The sequence below is a fragment of the Syngnathoides biaculeatus genome, chromosome 17, assembly GCF_019802595.1.
Source record: "Syngnathoides biaculeatus isolate LvHL_M chromosome 17, ASM1980259v1, whole genome shotgun sequence".
Lineage (NCBI taxonomy): Eukaryota > Metazoa > Chordata > Actinopteri > Syngnathiformes > Syngnathidae > Syngnathoides > Syngnathoides biaculeatus.
Window position 1 is genome coordinate 19,367,943 of NC_084656.1, and position 21,733 is coordinate 19,389,675.

At 45.1% G+C, this 21,733-nt stretch overlaps 1 protein-coding gene across 5 annotated transcripts in view; it reads left to right on the forward strand.

Moving 5' to 3' along the window:
- Positions 1-21,733, forward strand: part of unc5cb (unc-5 netrin receptor Cb) — a 167,258-nt gene that overhangs the window by 102,392 nt on the left and 43,133 nt on the right. For all 5 annotated transcript variants that reach the window (XM_061801292.1, XM_061801293.1, XM_061801297.1 and 2 more), the window contains exons 3-4: positions 4,738-4,881; positions 11,784-11,887. In XM_061801292.1, coding sequence (XP_061657276.1) covers positions 4,738-4,881; positions 11,784-11,887 — 248 coding nt within the window. The remainder of the gene's footprint in view (positions 1-4,737; positions 4,882-11,783; positions 11,888-21,733) is intronic.

Genomic DNA, 21,733 nt, shown 5'->3' on the forward strand with positions numbered 1-21,733 from the left:
TGTTGGTTGGTAACCAGTTCAGGGCTCCACCACTCCCACGACCCTTGTGAGGATAACTGGCTAAGAAATAGGATGGATGAATGGATGGATAAATTGTCCCTAGGTGTGATTGCAACTGTCTCTATGTCCCCTGTGATTGGCTGGCAACCATTTCAGGGCGTACTCTGCCGCCTCCTCGTTGACAGCTGGGATAGGCTCCAGCACTCCCGCAACCCTTGTGAGGATAAGCGGCTAAAAAAAGTGGATGGATGGATAAATTGTCCCGAGGTGTGATTGTGAGCGGGACTGTCGTCTGTTTCTATGTGCCCCGCGCTCGGCTGGCAACCAGTTCAGGGTGTACCTTGATAGCTGGGCTAGGCTCCAGCATGCCCCTTGTGAGGATAAGCGGCAAAGAAAACAGATGGATGGATAAATTGTCCCAAGGTGTGATTGTGAGTGCGACTGTTGTCTGTCTCTATGTCCCCTGTGGTTGGTTGGCAACCAGTTCAGGGCTCCAGCTCTCCCGTGACCCTTGTGAGGATAAGCGACTAAGAAAGTGGATGGATGGATGGATGGATGGATAAATTCTCGCTAGGTGTGATTGTGAGCGGGACCATTTGTCTCTATGTCCCCTGTGATTGGCCGGCAACCAGTTCAGGGTGTAACGTTGACAGCTGGGATCGGCACCAGCATGCCCCTTGTGAGGATAAGCGGCAAAGGAAACAGATGGATGGATGGATAAATTGTCCCAAGGTGTGATTGTGAGTGCGACTGTCGTCTGTCTCTATGTCCCCTGTGGTTGGTTGGCAACCAGTTCAGGGCTCCAACTCTCCCGTGCCCCTTGTGAGGATAACCGGCAACGGAAACGGACGGCTCCCCGTCCCGAGCGGGAGTCGTCCCTCCGAGCGCTAAGAAGTTGCGCGGGATGCGGCCGCGAGACGCTGAACCCGAACTAAGATGGCGTGTTCATTTCCCAAAGCAGCGCCCCCCCCTCCCCCAAATCTCTCCCCCCGGAAACTCGAGACACATCAGGAACCCGAGCGGCCGCGCTCGAACGCTCCAGAATTATTCCCGTCCCGCGGACCGATTTCCTGTTCCGGACGAGATTTACGGCGCGCGTTCGCGTTCCGATTGCGTCGACCGCGAGTCACGAGGGCGTATTAACGACGTCACGTCGAAAACCGGGTCGAGCGTCTCGCGCGCGCCACGATTTCAGTCGTATTTATGGAAATTAAAAACCAGCGCCGTAAATTTATCGCGTGAGGTTTGCTTTTTTTTTTTTTTTTTCGGCGCGCAGATGTGCGTGAATCGTAAAGCCGCGGACCTCCGAGTTCTGCGCCCGGGGGTCGTTTTCGAGGAACTTATTGCGTCAATCAAAACCTTCCCGTGAGACAGAAAAATAAAATCATAATAATAATTCAGGGCCGGAAGTGAAGCAATGTTTTTTTGTTTTTTTTTTTAACGAGGTGGATTGTTTTTCAGCAAGATGAGCGAGGATTACTTCGCCTGTGAGTGACTCAGTGCAACTCTCTCTAAAAACTTTACTTTAGAATAATATCTCAGTCATAATAATAATAAACAATAATACTAATGTCAGTGTCATTGGAATTAAATTATCTTAATTACAGTGCTTGTCCGTTGACAGCTCGGATCGGCTCCAGCATGCCCTGCGACGCTTGTGAGGATAAGCGGCAAAGAAATTGGATGGATTATTTCAGTGCATCACTTTATGTTGTATCTATTCGCCTATTTTCTGAGCCGCTCATCCTCACGAGGGTCGCGGGAGTGCTGGAGCCTATCCCAGCTGTCATCAGGGAGGAGACCGGGTACACCCTGAACTGATTGTCAGCCAATCGCAGGGCACACGTAGACAGACAGCAGTCGCACTCACAATCACACCTAGGGGCAATTCATCCATCCACTTTCTTAGCCGCTTATCCTCACAAGGGTCGCAGGAGTGCTGGAGCATATCCCAGCTGTCATCAGGGAGGAGACCGGGTACACCCTGAACTGATTGTCAGCCAATCGCAGGGCACACAGAGACAGACAACAGTCGCACTCACAGTCACACCTAGGGACAATTTATCCATCCATCCATGCACTTTCTTAGCTGCTTATCCTCACAAGGGTCGCGGGAGTGCTGGAGCCGATCCCAGCTGTCAACGGGGAGGCGGCAGAGTACGCCCTGAACTGGTTACCAGCCAATCACAGGGGACCTAGAGACAGTCGCACTCGCAATCACACCTCGGGACAATTTATCCATCCATTCATCCATCCACTTTCTTAGCTGCTTATCCTCACAAGGGTCGCGGGAGTGGTGGAGCCCTGAACTGGTTGCCAACCAACCTAGGGACAATTTAGAGCAGGGGTGTCAAACTCGTTTTTGTCGCGGGCCACATTGTAGTTATGGTTTCCCTCGGAGGGCCGTTATGACTGTGAAATCATAAAAATCTTTCACCGCCTAATCATGTTTATGCGCGGAATTTATTCAGTACTTTTGGAATCAGAAATCGAGGCTATGAGTTTTTCAACTATTGTTGATATTTGGCAGCACAAAACATTTAGGATGTGAAAATTGCAAATTTGGGTCCAGATTTTAGCCAAAATCATGGAGGTCAATACACGTGATTTGCCTTCGCGGGCCACGTAAAATCACGCGGGGGGGGGGGCCAGTTCTGGCCCCCGGGCCTTGAGTTGGACACCTGTGATTTTCGAGCGTCCGATTAATGTCGCGTGCCGGAGTGCCCGGAGAAAAGCCACGCGGGCACGGGAGGAACACGCAAAGTCCACACAGGCGAGGCCGGGATCGAACCCTCGGCCTCGGAACTGTGAGGCCAACGCTTTGCCGCCCATTCTATATCTCGGATATAATTATGATCTGTAGTATTATTTTCTTTTGATTATATGTCAATTTTTTTTTATTTCATTTGATGGCTTTTACCAATCCATTTTCTTAATCATATCGTGACTCATAATTTATAGTTGTAAGTTTTATTGCACACTTTAGGCGTGGTACTTTGCATTTGGAAAAAAAAAAACCACACGTCAGAAGAGTAAAATCATGTATTTTTGAACAAGAAATGGACACGAGACGGCTATAAATGGCAAAGCGTCGCCCCGGTGCGGTTTTGGCGCCGCTGATGAGAGGGTTCGGTCTGAGTTTGCGAATCCAAATAGCGTCGGCGTCCTAAAATTGCGGCTTGCGATGGCACAGGCTGGTAATGCCGCCGTGACGGAGTGCGGGCAAATGTTGCTGCATTTGCACAAAAAAAAAAATTGAAAAAAATTGGAACGTCGCCCTGTGAGGCTTGCGGGAAACTTCGCAGCAAATGGATGGATGGATGGATCACTTTTTGTTGGATCCATCTATTTTCTGAGACGCTCATCCTCACAAGGGTCGCAGGAGTGCTGGAGCATATCCCAGCTGTCATCAGGGAGGAGACCGGGTACGCCCTGAACTGATTATCAGCCAATCGCAGGGCACACGTAGACAGACAGCAGTCGTACTCACAATCACACCTAGGGGCAATTTATCCATCCATCCACTTTCTTAGCCGCTTATCCTCATAAGGGTTGCGGGAGTGCTGGAGCCTATCCCAGCTGTCAACGAGGAGGCAGCAGAGTACGCCCTGAGATGGTTGCCAGCCAATCACAGGGGACGTAGAGACAAACGGTCCCGCTCACAATCACACCTAGGGACAATTTACCCATCCATCCATCCACTTTTTTAGCCGCTTATCCTCATAAGGGTTGCGGGAGTGCTGGAGCCTATCCCAGCTGTCATCAGGGAGGCGGCTTTAGTTTTTTTTCCCCATCTCGTTTAAACTGAATAATTTGGGTTTGGAGTTTACAGTAGCGGTGGGAAAAGTGCGGTCCATGGGCGCCGCTTCGTTCTTTGAGCCGTCCAACCAAATGTTTACGTCATTAAGGTTAGGGAACATGAGAAATCTTTCGTAAATGTGGCATTAATTTAGTCCATTTTTCCTACAGTTGGAAAATTAAGAAAAATGGACTTTATACTTCAGTTGTCTCATGAAATCATAAATTAGTTGATTTATTTAAAATAAAAATATTTAAATGATTGATTTTAATCATCATTTTTAAATTGATTCGTTATAAATACAATTAAAATGAATTATTTCATTAAAAGAAAATTGTATTTGTCCGTTTATGTATGCGCCTATTCATTTTTTAAAAAAAATTAAATTTTTATTTAATGTTTTTAATTTATACAGCCGGAGTTGCAGTAAAGTAAGTTTAGCCTGGGTCGTAAAATGGAGTTATAGTGTTTTTTTGGGGTTTTTTTGTAATCAAATTTATTTTTGATAGTCATTTTATGCAATATGTTTGCAATATTATTGTTGGTATCATAGTTTGTGGTACAGTTCCAATCAAATCTGTTCATTTAGGGAACGATCAATATAAACGACTGGCTCGGCCCGTTTCCCGATAATGTTTGAAATGATACGAAATGAATGTAAATAAATGCCCCCCCCCCCCCAAAAAAAAAAGAGGTTGGCGATATGCCGGCATTTGTTCGAGGCCCGGCGCCCAGATGAGCGCTAATCAGAGGGGTTAGCAAACGGGATTGTCCTCGGCGTGACCATCCCGATCCCCTCCCCGCGGGACCCTCAAGCTCAATAGTGCGGGTTTTGGATTCCGTGGCCAGATGCGCTCACGCGCAAAGCAGGAAATCCGGGTATTACGTCGGGGTTTCCGGTGCCCGCGTAAACACCTGATTTGGTTCCGTCCCGGCAGGCCTGGTGGTGAGAGAAGCCAGCATCGAGATCACCCGGCAGCAGGTGGAGGAGCTCTTCGGACCCGAGGACTTCTGGTGCCAGTGCGTGGCCTGGAGCTCGGCGGGGACCACCAAGAGCCGCAAAGCCCACGTCCGCATCGCCTGTGAGTATTTTCGGCTCCCCTCCGTCCGGATTTGTGTCCAAAACCCGGTCCGGGTCCGGCGTGAAGCCTTTCCCAGTGGTGGCCGCCGTGACCCGAGCTGTCAGAATTTTTGGATTACATTTTTGTTGTTTTTTTTTTTTACATTTTTTTTTTTTTTTAATTTGTGTTCCGTTGGGCAGAATTTCTTTTTTTTTGTTTTAGGTCCCAGGAATTTAAGTGGCTAAAAAATGTTAACATCATCGTATTTATTTATGATTTTTTTTTTTTTTAATTTGTGTTCCGGTGGCACAAATATGGTTTCTGGGCAGAATTTCTTTCTTTTTTTTTTTTTTTTTTTAGGTCCCAGGAATTTAAGTGGCTAAAATTGTTAACATCATCGTATTTATTTATGATTTTTTTTTTTTTTTTAAATTTGTGTTCCGGTGGCACAAATATGGTTTCTGGGCAGAATTTCTTTTGTTTTGTTTTTTTAGGTCCCCGGATATTAAGTGGCTAATGTGTTAACATCATTGTAATTATTTAGATTTTTTTTTTTAACTTGTGTTCCGGTAGCACAAATATGGTTTCCGGGCAGATTTTTTTTTTTTTTTTTTTTTTTGGTTGCAGGAATTTCAATGGCTAAAAAATGTGTTTTCATCATCATATTTATTTATGATTTTTTTTTTTTTTTTTTTGGTGTTCCAGTGGCACAAATATGGTTTCCGGGCAAATTTATTATTTATTTTTAGGTCCTTGGAATTAAGTGGCTAAAGAATGTTTAACATCATCGTATTTATTTATGATTTTATTTTTTTTTTTATTTGTGTTCCGGTGGCACAAATATGGTTTGGCTGGGCAGAATTTCTTTTGTTTTGTTTTTTTAGGTCCCCGGATATAAGTGGCTAATGTGTTAACATCATTGTAATTATTTAGATTTTTTTTTTTAACTTGTGTTCCGTAGCACAAATATGGTTTCCGGGCAGATTTTTTTTTTTTTTTTTTTTTTTTTGGTTGCAGGAATTTCATGGCTAAAAAATGTGTTTTCATCATCATATTTATTTACGATTTTTTTTTTTTTTTTTTGGGTGTTCCAGTGGCACAAATATGGTTTCCGGGCAAATTTATTTATTTATTTTTAGGTCCTTGGAATTTAAGTGGCTAAAGAATGTGTTAACATCATCGTATTTATTTATGATTTTATTTTATTTTTTATTTGTGTTCCGGTGGCACAAATATGGTTTCTGGGCAGAATTTCTTTTGTTTTGTTTTTTTAGGTCCCCGGATATTAAGTGGCTAATGTGTTAACATCATTGTAATTATTTAGATTTTTTTTTTTTAACTTGTGTTCCGGTAGCACAAATATGGTTTCCGGGCAGATTTTTTTTTTTTTTTTTTTTTTTTGGTTGCAGGAATTTCAATGGCTAAAAAATGTGTTTTCATCATCATATTTATTTATTTTTTTTTTTTTTTTTTTTTTTGGTGTTCCAGTGGCACAAATATGGTTTCCGGGCAAATTTATTTATTTATTTTTAGGTCCTTGGAATTTAAGTGGCTAAAGAATGTGTTAACATCATCGTATTTATTTATGATTTTATTTTATTTTTTATTTGTGTTCCAGTGGCACAAATATGGTTTCCAGGCAGAATTTCTTTTTTTTTTTTTTTAGATCCCAAAAAATTAAGTGGCTAAAGAAAGTGTTAACGTGTTAACATCATCATATTTATTTCTGATTTTTATTTTTAGTTATTTTTTTTTAATGTCCCGGTTTGACCAGTGTCTGTACGGTACATTGGTGGCTAAAGCGGGCCGGGGGTCGTCGGACCACCGTGAACGTCAGACCCCTGCTGGCTCCTGAGGAAACGTGGCACACTCGGGTTGGTAAATTGAGGAGCTCCTCCCAGATGTGCGACTGAAACGTCCCTTGAAACAGAATTTTGCGTGACTTTCTTGTGTACAGTAGAGCATAAACAGGGAAGTCCGCTCGCGTATACACAGAAAAGAGGCCACGTCGCATGTTTATGCGCTCGCATTTTCCCCACTGAAGGCCTTGATTGTGTTTTCTCCACCCACTCGGAAGCTTCGCAAAATAGTTTCCGAACAACGAGAGCCGTTCCGCCGTTCTCCCTTTTCTTCCTTCAAAAACAACCTGCCAGTCAAAGAATGACGAAAAAGCCCGGAAGAGTTGACAGTTCTAGCTCCAGTTGCGGCATCGAGGCGGCGGCGTTGCAGCACAAAGCGCGTTACGTAACGCGACGGCGAGCGTTGTCGTTGTCGGGATCGCACCTGAAGGGACGTCGGCTTGCGCTCTCGACTCCCGCGGGACGCTGATGGTGCCGTACGACCGACTCGGTCCCCGTCCTGGTCTTGGCTTGTGCTGAGAAGATTACTTTGGAAATGTCCTTGGTTACAATTACAAGTTACCCTTGTTGAAAATGTCATTTTAGATTATTGATTACATTTGGTTTGCGCACCGGATTACAACCCTCACCCAGTGCCTTTGTCAAGGAAATACCATTTGGTACATACATAAACCGCACCTGTGTAAAAGCCGCAAGTGCCCGCATTGAAACCCGCATTGAAACACGAGATATTTACAAAGAAAGATGATACGCAGGAAGAGTTTTTGAAGTTTTAATACCTTAGCTTAGCTGAACATAGCAACAACACGGTAGCATGAACAGGCCCGGTAAAGAAAATAAAATCACCCACGTAGCTACACAGTAGTAACACGGCAACACAGCATTAACAGAACCAGTTAAAACAAAAAACATACCGGTAAAAATCACTGAGACATGCTAGCACCGCGCTAATGCTAGCGCAACTATAACAGAGCCGGTTTGAAAAAAAAAAAAACCTAAATCACGGAAACGCGGCACTAACACAGCAGAAAACACGCTAGCGTGACGCTAGCAGGGCCGGTTTAAAAAAAAAAACATACCGGTAAAAATCACTGAGACGCGGCAGCAACATGCTAGCACAGCGCTAACGCTAGCGCAGTACTAACAGAGCCGGTTAAAAAAAAAAAAAATACCTCAATCACTGAAATGCAGCACTAACACAGCAGAAATACGCTAGCGCAGTGCTAACTAAGGGCCGGTTTGAAAAAAAAAAACATACCTAAATCACTGAAATGCGGCACTAACACAGAAGAAACTCGCTAGCGCGGCGCTAACAGTGCCGGTTTAAACAAATATACCGGTAAAAATCACTGAGACATGCAGTAACACGTTAGCGCAGCGCTGACAATGCCGGACAGCTAAAAGTCACAAAAAAAAAGTACCACAATAGAAACGCCCTAGTGCGGCGCTAACAGGGCCGGTTAAAAAAACAAAAACATCCCAGTAAAAATCAGAGACACGGCGTAACACAGCAGCATCATGCTAGCACAGTGCTAGCGCAGCGCTAACAGAGCCAGTTTAAAAAACAAACAAAAACATACCTAAATCACTGAAACGCGGCACTAACGCAGCAGAAACACGCGAACGGTAGTGCGGCGCTAACAGGGCCGGTTTGAAAAAAACATACCGGTAAAAATCACTGCAGTAACACGCTAGCGCAGCACTGATGCAGCAGTAACACAACAGAAACGCGCTAGTGCGGCGCTAACAGGGGTTAAAAAAAACACACCAGTAAAAATCACTGAGACGCGGCAGCAACACGTTAGCACTGTGCTAATGCTAGCGCAGCACTAAAAGGGCCGTTTAAAAAAAAAAACATACCTGTAAAAGTCACTTCCACGGCACATATATTCCACCGTCTCACTCTTCCCTTTTCCTCTCGAGTGCCCCCTTGCGGCCGTTGAAAAAAAAATGCACAAATTAAACGCATCACCGCATAAGCCGCAGGGTTGAAATCGTGTGAAAAAAAGTCGCGGCTCATAGGTCGGAAATTACGGTAGTCGTTTTTACCTGGAATTCTTAAAAAAAAATAAAAATGTGCAGTGGAAGCGTGGGTGTTGCTTCAAGGTCATATTTTGGGAAAAATTTGTCATGTTTGAGCCTGCGGCAGAATGGCAAGTGGCCAGTGAGCCAATCACAAGCATCGGTTTTGCAAGGAGGATGCGGTGTGTGTGTGTGTTTGGAGTTTCCTGAAGCAACTTTTTAACTCCATATTTTGTCTCAGTAATCCAATGAATTATAATTAGAGACATTTTGTAAATTTATTGCATATAATTTCTTTCTATATGCCTCACGTACAATACAGTCACTGTGATTTGACGGCCGCGTAAGCCTCGTTACGGGTAGAACTAGAATTTTGTGTAGTCTTGACGAATGTTCCCTCTAAGCTGCGCAACTGCGCAATTGCGCATTTATCGCACTCTCTCGGCGCACACGAAAACCGATCCAGCGTAGTGAACCACAACATGACATCTTTTTTTTTTCTTTTTTTTTTTAACACGGAAACACACGGGAGCTGCTGCTCAGCCGACTTCTACTTCCTAGCTTACCTGACACCACCCCCCTCCGCTCTTAAAGGGGTACACTCGTAATTACAAACGGAACACACGCCCGCAACTTTATATCTGCGGGCATGACCGGTGGACCACACCTGTAAATTCATATCTGCGGGCATGACAGACCACACCCGTAACTTTATATCTGCGGGCGTGACCGGTGGACCACACCTGTAAATTCATATCTGCGGGCATGACAGACCACACCCGTAACTTTATATCCGCGGGCATGACTGACCACACCCGTACATTTTTCTGAGCGATATGCAGATACAGAGTTCATGTCAGTAACGGAAACTGAATGGAAATTAACTTTTAAAATGCGTTTTGTTTTTTTTGATTGCGGAGGCCTGGAGAATATGTACTACAGAAAAATATAAAAAAAATAAATAAAATAAGTGTACATGTAGATTTTTACAAGCCATCCGGTACCCACACAAAGTTGCGCCACGGCCCACTTTTGGGTCCTGAGCCACCGGTTGGGAAACGCTCCCACGTTGACTCTACTTGGTAGCAAGTCTATGACATTTGCTATTATGTATTATTATAGGACTGTGCTAAATACATAAGTTGTAATTCTCTTTGTTTTGTTTATTATAACAGTAAACGGGAATAAACGGCTTGAAGGCTCTTTTATTCAAAAGCGGTTGACGATTTGAAATATTGCTGCTTCTTGTAAGTTGAAATGAGTACGCCGGCACCGCGTAGCGCTCGCATCTCAAATTTTTGCTCGCAAGCCCAAAGCAAAACATCGGCCGAGTGTCGTCGGGGGATCTGGAAAAAGCTGGTGTGGCTTTTCCGTTGGTGCGATTTGGTAAAACGGCTTCAACTTGGGAGAGGAGCGACGGATAGACGGGAGCGTCTCACCCCGACTCGCGGAAAAGCGAAACGAGGTCACGCGATGCGGCTACCGCTTGGACCCCGAAAGCGCCTACCGCTGCTATTCCAGCACGGAGAGCCCGATCCGCGGCTGTCGGTGCCGCCACCCGCTGAGCCGTCTCCCGCTGCTCCGCCTCCGCTAATCGCCCATGATGAGCAGCCTGCCGGCGCTAACCTATGCCTCAAATCACAACGGAAACCCGTCCCATTAGCTCCCGCTGAATGGATTAGCTCCTCGACTGGGCTTTTCGCAGCCGTTAGCGAGTCACATCCGGCGCTGGCGTGTTACGAGCGGGGTTGTGCTCCCCCCCCCCCAAAAAAAAATAGATTTTTTTTTTTTTTACCCATCCTCACGTCTCCACCGTCGGATAAACAAACGTGTGAATTTCTTTCGGTGGCCTTGCTCGGCGGATTACTTAAGAGAGCCGCGGCGTGTTTTATTTTCCACACACGCAGATGACATAAAGTGAATCGAATCGATGCCTTTGAAAAGACGAAACGAAAGCAAATTGCTCGGGCTGAATCGTTTGTGTTTTATGAGCAAAACAAAATGCTTTCACGCTTCCCGAGAGTATCGGCGAATTGCTTGCGGAGGAGAACAAAAAAAAAAAAAAAAAAACATCCCCTAAACCCCCCCCCCAAAAAAAAAAAATGCTCCCAAAGGCACGATAGAAGGTATTGAGTGAAGTAGTCCAACAGTTTTTTCACAGTTCATGGTCGACTCGAGTAAGGTAGCGAAGACGTTTCACCCCCCCCCCCACCCCAAAAAAAACCCTTCTTTTGCTCGTGGGTCATTAGCACGACGCTGAAGCAGCAGTTAACGGGCCCTCGCATCTGCTTTATCGTGACGAATGCTTGAAATGATCATCAAACTGTGACACGGTATTGGATATTGTAAGCAAAAATAGGCCTAGGGCAGGGGTGTCAAAAACTCAATTTTCTCACGGCCCACGTTCGGTTCCGGTTTCCCTCAGAGGGCGTTATGACTGGAACAAAAAATCTTTAATCATCTCATCATATTTACACCATCAATTTATGATTTGGAATTATGTTTTAGAATTATAAATCAAGGGTGATGTGTTTTTCAACTATTCACGTTTACTAACACAAAAATGCTCGTAATATCTCAACTTTATCATTTTCGATATATGACAAATTGAAATTTTGGTACAGATTTTTACAACAACCGTGGACATTGACACCCTAGACTTGACTTCGCGGGCCACCTAAAATCATGTGGCGGACCAGATCCGGCCCCCGGGCCCTGAGTTTGACACCTTTGGCTTAGAGAATCTGCAAAAAATAAAAACTTCTGATGCGGGCGAAAACTAGTAGCTCAACGGTTGTTCTCCTGCTTCACCCAATACTTAAAAAAAAAAACATATTGTACTAAGAAGTTAAATACAACCAAACAGTACTGAGGTAGTTGTTCTTTGGTCTGCCACCAGGTGGAGCCCACGTACGGCAAAGACTCTTGCGCCGAATGTCGCCGGACAAACATCTCTGATCCTTTTCCCCCTTGGTGAAATAAGAGTTCTTCATTTATTCCAAATATCCTAAAATATGATTATTATTTTTTTCTGCGTTGCAGACTTGAGAAAGACTTTTGACCAAGAACCGCTCGGGAAGGAAGTCTCACTGGAGCAGGAAGTGTTGCTCCAGTGCCGCCCACCCGAAGGCATCCCATTGGCTGAGGTAAGCTGTGCGTCGAAAATAATTATTAGTGGAATATTTCCATACATTTTTAAGAGTTGCTTATCCTCACAAGGGTCGCGGGAATGCTGGAGTTTATCATTGGGCAGGAGGGGCGGGTGGGGTTGGCGGAGAATTGCCGACCAATCGCAGGGTACGTAGAGACAGGGGCAATTTAGAGTCCGGGTTTTGGGATTTGGGAGGAAACCGGAGTCCCCGGAGAAAACCCACGCAGGCACGGGGAGAACATGCAAAACTCCACACTGGCAAGGCAGGGATTTGATCCCCGGTCATCAGAACCATTTTCCCCACCGTGCCGCCTTATTCTAATTTAATTTTTTTCTCACTGTTCAAAGTACGCTTTCTGGGTTATTTCATGTTTGGTTTTACACAGCTAATAATTTTTTTTTTTTTTTTTGGGGGGGGGGGTTTGAAGATGTGGGTGGGGGGGGGGCAAATGGGAATCAAACCAGCCGTGTCCTCGTGTTACTTCCTCGCGTGCTACAGTAGAACATTATTCAAGTGCATTTGAAAAGCCTCACTTGAGATTGCAGGAACATAAGCCTACTTCTACTTCCTAGCTTATGACACCACCCCCCTCCGCTCTTAAAGGGGTACACTCGTAATTACAAACGGAACACGCACCCGCAACTTTATATCTGCGGGCATGACCGGTGGACCACACCCGCAAGTTTATATCTGCGGGCATGACCGGCGGACCACACCCGTAACTTTATATCCGCGGGCATGACAGACCACACCCGTAACTTTATATCTGCGGGCATGACTGACTACACCCACAACTTTATTTCTGCGGGCATGACCGGTGGACCACACCCGCAACTTTATATCCGCGGGCATGACAGACCACATCCGTAACTTTATATCTGCGGGCATGACAGACCACACCCGCACATTTTTCTGAGTGATATCTCGATACAGAGTTCATGTCAGTAATGGAAACTGATTGGAAATTAACTTTTAAAATGCGTTTGTTTTTTGATTGCGGGGGCCTGGAGAATATGTACTACAGAAAAATAGTAAAAAAAACAAAATAAGTGTTCATGTAGATTTTTACGAGCCATCCGGTACCCACACAAAATCGCGCCACGGCCCACTTTTGGGTCCTGAGCCACCGGTTGGGAAACGCTCCCATGTTGACTCTATTGGGTAGCAAGTCTATGACATTTGCTATGATGTATTTTTATATGACTGTGCTAAATCCATAAGTCGTAATTCTCTTTGTTTTGTTGATTATAACAATAAACTTTAACTGGGAGCGGGACTAAACGGCTTAAAGGCTCTTTTATTCAAAAGCGGTTCACGATTTGAAATATTGCTTTGCAAGACCGGCAATATGGCGACGGAAAAAGACAAAGGTTCCACTGTCTCGTTTATTTTTCCGAGCCTAAATTCAAACACAGCTGGACACAAGCGAACGTTGTATTGAGGACGGGAAGGGGGGAGGGGGGGGGGGGGAACAGATGTGCAAGCGTCTTCGGTTTCATCTCGATCTCGAGAAATACGTTGCAGACACCGCGAAGGAAAGATCTGTCATATTTCACCCGCCGACAAAGAAAAACACGCCGCGGAGAAGATGAGACGTCGAGACCGAGCGCGGCTCCTCGGAAAAAAAAAAAAAAAAAAAAAAACCCAAACGGTGGTAACAATTTTCTTATTAAATCGCGCTGACTGCTGACTTTGGCGGACTTTGGCGGCGTTCCCGCGTCGTCCGACTTTGGAGGTGCTTCAAAACGGGATTGTTGGTGGGGATCGACGTGATGACTCGGGTTACGGATTTTTCTGCGGAAAGTCATGAACTGGCTGGCTGGCTTACCATAAGACGTTTTACAACCCGAGCTAGTCATTAAGCAGCGGAGTACGTTACTGTCAAATGAGATTGGAGTAATTTTGAGGTCATCCAACAACGACTGCCGAACGCTAGCGCAGCAAAAACAAGCAATCCCGAAAGCAATTACCGTAATTTCCAGTTTACAAATGGCAAATTTTTTCCACACGCTATCAACCCTGCGGATTATGCGGCGATGCGGCTAATTTGCGCATCTTTTCTAACGCCCGCGAGGGGGGACTCGAGCGGAAAAGGTAAGAGTGAGACCGATGGAATATATGTGCCGAGGAAGTGACTTTTACCGGTATGTTGTTTTTTTAACCGCCCCTTTTAGCACTGCGCCAGCGTTAGCGCTGTGCTAGTATGTTGCTGCTGTGTTACTGCCGCGTCTGTGATTTTTACCAGTATGTTTTTTTTTTTTTAAACCGGCCCTGTTCGCGTCGCGCAAGCGTAAGCGCCGCACTAGCGTGTTTCTGTTGTGTTATTGCCGCATCTCAATGATTTAGGTATGTTTTTTTTTTATAGTGACTGGCCCTGTCAATGCTGCGCTAGCGTGTTAATGCGTGTCTCAGTGATTTTTACCGGTATGTTTTTTTTTAACTGGCCCTGTTAGCCTGGTGCCAGCGTTAGCACTGCACTAGCGTATTTCTGTTGAGTTATTGCCGCGTCTCACTTATTTAGCTATTATTTTTTTGTTTTGTTTTGTTTTTTTAGACTTTTGGCTGTCCGGTCCTGTCAGCGCTGTTTGTTTTTTTTTTTTAACCGGCCCTGTTAGCGCGGTGCTAGCATGAGCGTGTTTCTGTTGTGTTACTGCTGCGTCTCAGTGATTTAGGTATATAGATATATATTTTTGTGTGTGACTTTTAGCTGTCCGCGCTCCACTTGCGTGTTATTGCGTGTCTCAGTGATTTTTACCGGTATGTTTTTTTTTTTTTTTTAACCAGCCACGTTAGCGCGGCGCTAGCGTTAGCTCGTGTTAAGCTCTCTGTGTACCATCTTTCCCTGTAAATATCTCTTGTTTCAATGTGGGCACTTGCGGCTTTTAACTGCGGCGTATGTATGTACCAAATGGTATTTCCTTTACAAATGTACTGGGTGAGTCTGATTACCAGGTGCGCTCTGTAGGCCGGGAATTACAGTACTTAAAACCTACTACAATGTACATTTTTCTCGTGAAATCATATGCGATGCGACGCGTTGACAGTCAACCAACGGCTCTGCCGCAAAACCGGAACCTAAACCGGGTTTCACCTGTCGGGTTTTTGATCCACACGGCCGCTTTTGAACTGCTCTCTAATCACGAGGAAGACTGTGAAGCGGGGAGGTTATCGTGGGAGGAACAAAAAGCGCGGCTGATTTGGGCAGGCGGCTGCTTTCGCGCGCTATCTCTGAAACGTGGGACTTATTGCCGAGAGCGACCGAAAGACGGAGTAATAAAGATGAAGGCGAGGACGCGACGCGGGCGCGTCACGCCGAACTGTTCCTTTGAGATCCTCGGCCAGACTCTTTCATTCAGATCTTAAAAGCCTCCTCGCGAGTAATGCTTTTGACTCTTTTCATACGTGATCGTGCTCGGCAGCCTCATAAAACAGACTCAAATCTGCTCGGCGGAAGAATGCGGTTTTATTGTTCCCTTTTCTTGGACCGTGTCCTCCGCCGCCTCGCCCCGGTGCCGAGAGAAAGACGAGGGTTCAGAGCTGAGCGCGGCGCTCCGAGCTGCCGCTGCGCCTCGTTTCCATAGGAGCCGGACGTTAAGTCGGGCATCTCCTCGGTCAGTCGGGGTCCTTGGCGCGTTGTCGCGGGTAACGAGTCATTGATGCGCCGCGGGGATGGCGGGGGAAAAGGGGGCTCCCGCTGCCACGATTAAGTCCGCCGGCATTGCTGCGAAGAAAAAGGATTCATCAAAGTCTTGTCGACTGTAGTCTAGATCAAATCTGACGTCCAGGAGAAGCCGGAGAATAAACGCGTTCACATGGACATTTAGGCTTAAGTGCAACAAAGTCCCTCCTATATGATATTTACATATATATAAAAATATTTGAGGAAGTCAGGAAACGTATCCTCGAACCTTTTGGGCCCAGGGACCACTTACAGACATTTTTCTGAAGTAAAGATAACTATTAGGAATTATTTTCTTTCTCCCCCCCCCCCCTTAACATTCAGAATCTAAATATTTGTGGCCTTTTTAATCGAAAGTTCAATTAAATATTCATACTTTTATTTTCAGGCGCCATGACCGTAACAACAGGGCGACCAAAGTATTGGGGCTAGTTTACAATAGCGTGTTCACTGTTAACCTTTCAGCAATTTGGACATATTACATAAGTACAAAGGTACCAATTACTTTCTTTTGTGCTGCAATCGAGTCAAGTCACTTAATTTTCGAGTTGTCGGGCGATACCGAGTCGAAGCTGATCCCAGTATTAGGAAGTTTATCCGTCGATTTAACAAATGTCCATTAATTTGACGCACTTTTTGTCATTACTTCAAAGCAGAGTATCATACTAAAATTATTGTAAATGAAAAAAATTTGAGACGTTTTAAAGTGGACCTAAACATACCTTTCAAGATTGACCGCGATCGTCTACGAGGGACGATAATGAGAAAGAAATTGTCGTCGCGGCTTTTAATGAGCCGCGAGATTAGCGCGCATCCTTTTTCCCACCTCCGTTCCGATTGGATGCCATAAAAAAAGAGCTTGACAAATCACAACTGTATATAATATACTCAGTATATTATATTTGAAAGATGAGACGAGCTAACGACAGAAGTAGATATGAATAAGTAGCAACTTTTGTGCTGCGCGGCTATGGCGACGCTAAGGTTAAGGTCCTGTGATGGGGAACTTTGCCCCTACCAATATGGCCGCAACGTTGGTTAGCCACATTTAGCATCAATATCTGTGACGACAGCAGCAAAACCCGGGAATACGGCTCGGGTTCTAGTCGCTGTCGAACAAATTACTTTATCCGCTTTAAAAAAAAACAAAATTTGGAACTCTGATGATGTTTATGTTTCAGATCAATTCAATTTGTACTTCTTTGTATCTTTTGGCTCGCCCTGACTGACCTGTGTTAGCTGTGCCCCAAAAAAAAAAAATTCCACATCTTCGCTCTGTACTTCATTTTTAAAAAATATATATTTCAGACATGAGTTTCAGGGATATTGGCAGATACTAGATACTTTTCCAGAAAATTAGGTGATCGGCCACGATTTCCGATCGCAACGGTTCAACTCGCTAACTTTTCGCGAGGAACTAGCTTCGTTCCTGCGGACGTCGCCGTAGGGGTCGACGGCCGCCGCGGTTTTAACGTTTGACCGAGGTTCCAGATGTCGCACACGCGTCCGACCGTTTTTCGCGCCTCCCGGCAAACCTTTCACTGTGGTAGGTCACCTTGTCAGGGGCTAAAGTGATTTCTCCGCCTCGAAGCGACGACGGCTACGCTTGTCAAGAAGAAGGCGGCTTTGAGGAGCTCGTAAAAGGCGACGTGTGTTCATTAAAGTCACCCCTACCCCTCGGGGGGAGGGGGGGGTGTCAGGAGGCCACTCGGAGGCCGAGTCCAGATCGCTCGCTTGTCAATCACGTCGGAACTGAAGTCCTCCGTAAATGATTATTTTTTTTTTTACCTGCGGGGACGCGTTCGGAACAGAAGGAGCCGACGTTTCTCAAGCCGAGCCTTTCCCTTGTTTACGTTTTCCCGAATAAAGCAAGAGAAAAATGGTTTCTCCCGGCAATCTGGAACCGCTGCGAAGGTGAATTGCTTTGTGCCAGGTGGTTGTTGTTGTATTTTTTTTTCTTCTTCTTCTTCTTTCAATTCAACATGGAAATGAGCTTTTAATGAGCAACGTCTTGCATTTTAAGCCAAACACTTTCCTAATCACCCCGAAATGCGTCGGAGGGGGTTTTCGCTCTTGAACTTGAGTCGATCTGCTTATTTATATCTTTGCTGCTCCTCAAATGACATCCACGCTTTAATATGACTCACTTGGAAAAAATGCAACTTTGTATTCTTTGTTCACATTCATATTGAGTGTATAAATCTCACAAATTGTTTTAATACAATGTGATGAATAGGCTTTAGCTAATGTAGCCTAGCATTCGCTAGTTATGGTATGATCCGCTTAGGGCCCGCAGACAATTCCCAAAAAACACAAAACCAGAACGATACAATCATAACCACCCAAAATCTTCAAATCATTCATAATCACACCCGGTGGTCCATCTTCAAAAGCTCTGTTGAACAAACGGTAAGAAAACAATGTAATAAACATGTAATAAACACAATTATTGAGTGTATAAATCTCACAAACTGTTTTAAAACAATGTGATGAATTGGCATTAGCTAATGTAGCCTAGCATTCGCTAGTTATGGTATGATCTGCTTAAGGCCCGCAGACAATTCCCAAAAACATAAAACAAAAACAATACAATCATAAATAACCACCAAATCTTTAAATCATTCATAATCACACCCACCGGGTTCACCTTCAACAGCTCTGTTGAACAAACGGTAAGAAAACAAACAATGTAATAAACATGTAATAAACACAATTATTGAGTGTATAAATCTCACTCATTGTTTTAACACAAGGTGATGAATTGGTGTTAGCTAATGTAGCCTAGGATTCGCTAGTTATGGTATGATCTGCTTAGGGCCCGTAGACTATTCCCAAAAAACATAAAACAAGAACGATAGAATCATAAATAACCACCAAGATCTTCAAACGGTAAGAAAACAATGTAATAAACATGTAATAAACACAATTACACTTAAAATGTAATATAATCATTCAAAAGTCACGCCAAGCCAATCAACACGCAAGACTAACGGGTTAGCAAAAGCTACACTCTCATTCGCTGACGCCCACGTCACTCACCGGCCCGACCCGCGCCCTTTAAAGCCATACACACTCAAAATACATAAAAAGATGCGCCTCACATCGATGAAATAACTCAATTCCAAGTTTGACAGGTGCAGCTTCAACGTCAAAAGTAGTCGTATTGAATTCAAAAATGTAAAAAAAAATGATGACTAAGTGTCAGTGTCATGGGGGTAACCTTTACACCCCCCCCCCCACCAAAAAAAAAAATGCGTCGTCGTATAAAGCAACCGTTTTATCATCACGCACGGCGCCTCGGCACCTTTTTGTGCTAATATTTTCCCAGCTTGACATTTCCATACTTGTCACGCGGGCAGATGCGCCACATATGGTCCCCGTTACCTTGCCGTGAAAAATTGCATAATTAGCTTGTAACTTTTTGGGGGGGGCTCGTCCTGCAGGTTTGTCATTTAAGGCGCCCTCAGGCAGATATATGCAGCTCGAACTGCGGGAAGGGTCTTGCTCCGCTGCAAATGCCCCCCCCCCCTCCCACCCCCCGCGAACAACCCCACTTTGCGCTTCGTGTTCTATTTCCGACAGAACACTGATGATCAATGAATGGCTCATTTACATATACATATCTATATACATATATATATAAATATATATCGGGTTTGTTCCGTTAGCGTGCAAAATTCTGTGCAACGGGGGCCCCTCGTGACCTTAAAAAAAGAAAATATGGGTGGTCAACAAAGCGGAACCTTGATAAATACCCTCGACATCAATAGTCTGACATTTTGGTCGTAAAATAAAGCCTTATTAATCTCAACGTGAGCCTTAAAGCGGGCATACGCGCCACGTGCGCCTTGAAATTAGCATTCGTTCAAGAGTCGGCTTCCTTGTTGCCGCGGCGGTCCAAATGTAGCAACGTTCAACAGCGGGACAAGCCGACACGCCGCTGGGTCAACGTGCTGAAATGTTGCGCAAACCGTTGTAACGAGTTGCGTGGTTTTGCAGTTTATTGTGTATTGCTGGCGGCACGGTGGGGGCAGTTCCGAGGTCCCGGGTTCGATCCCGGCCGCGCCTGCGCGGAGTTTGCGTGTTCCTGCGTGGGTTTCCTCCCACATTTCAAAAACATGCAACATTAATTGGACACTCTAAATTGCCCGTAGGTGTGATTGTGAGTGCGGCTGTTTGTCTCGATGTGCCCTGCGATTGGCTGGCGACCAGTTCGGGGTGTACCCCCGCCTCCTGCCCGTTGACAGCTGGGATAGGCTCCGGCACTCCCCGCGACCCTTGTGAGGATAAGCGGCTAAGAAAATGGATAGACGGTGATGATTGTGTATTACTGCGATATTCACACTATCAAACGTTTGCAGTCTAACAAGCATAAAATTTTCATGAAAATAATCGTATAATAATATCTTGGAGACAAAAAACATCATTTTCTAAAAGGTCATAATTTTATGGGAATTAAGTATTTAAAAAAGGAACATTGACTTCATTTTTGTGTTAATTGGGGGACCCAACTTGATTTGAAAAATGACAATTAACGTCGCTTATTTCTGTGTACTTCATATATCAGGTACACTATTTTCAACCGCAACACTGTCTGAGAAAGGCGTGTCTGGTTTTTATTTCGGTGCATGGCGTCGAAAATAGTCGAGGAAATGTGATTTAATATGCCAGTCGCTTGTTAATATTGCTTCAATTCAGCATATGTCTATGGTCTAAATCTAAAGATAAATTGCTAGCTAATGCTTTTTTGAGCTGTTTTTTGGACTTGAAAATTCTACAGCGTGCACATGGTAATAAGCCTCACCCAGTACATTTGTAAAGGAAATACCATTTGGTACATGCACACTCCGCAGCTGTGTAAAAGCCGCAAGTGCCCACATTGATACACAAGATATTTACAAAGAAAGACGGCAAACAGAGTGTAACACGAATGCTAGCGCCGCGCTAACAGCGGCGGTTAAAATCACTGAGACACGGCAGTAACACGCTAGCACAGCAGGGCCGGACGGGTAAAAGTCCCTTCCTCGGCATATCTATTCCACCGGTCTCACTCTTAGCGGCCGTTAGAAAAAATGCACGCATCACCGCATAAACCGCAGGGTTAAATTATTGCACATTGCCGTCTGCAGACTTTCTAACAGAGAGTGTAACGCTAACGCCAGCACCGCGCTAACGCCAGCACCGCGCTAACGCCAGCACCGCGCTAACGCGAGCGGCGCGGTGACAGCGCCGGTTAAAATCACTGAGACACGGCAGTAACACGCTAGCACAGCAGGGTCGGACGGGTAAAAGTCACTTCCTCGGCACATCTATTCCACCGGTCTCACTCTTACCTTTTTCGCTCGAGTGCCCCCTTGGGGCGGTTAGGAAAAAAAAATGCACGCATCACCGCATAAACCAGCAGGGTTAAATTATTGCACATTGCCGTTGAGCAAACTTAAGTCTGCAGACTTTCTAACAGAGAGTGTAACGCTAACGCTAGCACCGTGCTAACGTAACGCTAACACTAGCACTGCGCTAACGCTAGCACCGCGCTAATGCTAGCGCCATGCTAACAGCGCCGGTTAAAATCACTGAGAGACAGCAGTAACAAGCTAGCACAGCAGGGCCGGGCCGGTAAAAGTCACTTCCTCGGCACATCTATTCCGCCGGTCTCACTCTTACCTTTTCCGCTCGAGTGCCCGTTAGGAAAAAAAAAAATGCACAAATTAGCTGCATCACCGCATACACCGCAGGGTTAAATTATTGCATATTGCCGTTGAGCAATCTTAAGTCTGCAGACTTTGGACTAGATATTTCTTCTCAAGCACTTTGTGTACGTCTTTGTACTTGCTATGTAGCGGCTGATTTGCATCTTCCTCCTCCACATTTCACAGCCATTTTTATCATATTTTCTTTCCTTTTCCCGACGTCCACTCCGTCACGACGCGTCTCCCTCCTCTCAAACTCGCGTTTAACTCGCTTTTCTCTCACTTGCGATAGCCGACCTGTGGCAGTTTCCTCTCGGTTAACGACGAGAAACGTGCCAATTACCTCTTCCAGAAGTTCCAGTGCCAATCGGCAGCTAATGAGGGGGGGGGGGGAATAAAAAAAAAAGTTACGGGATTTGAGGAGAAATGTGACGTCGGGTCAGGCGTACCTTCTCATCTCTGCTTTTATTA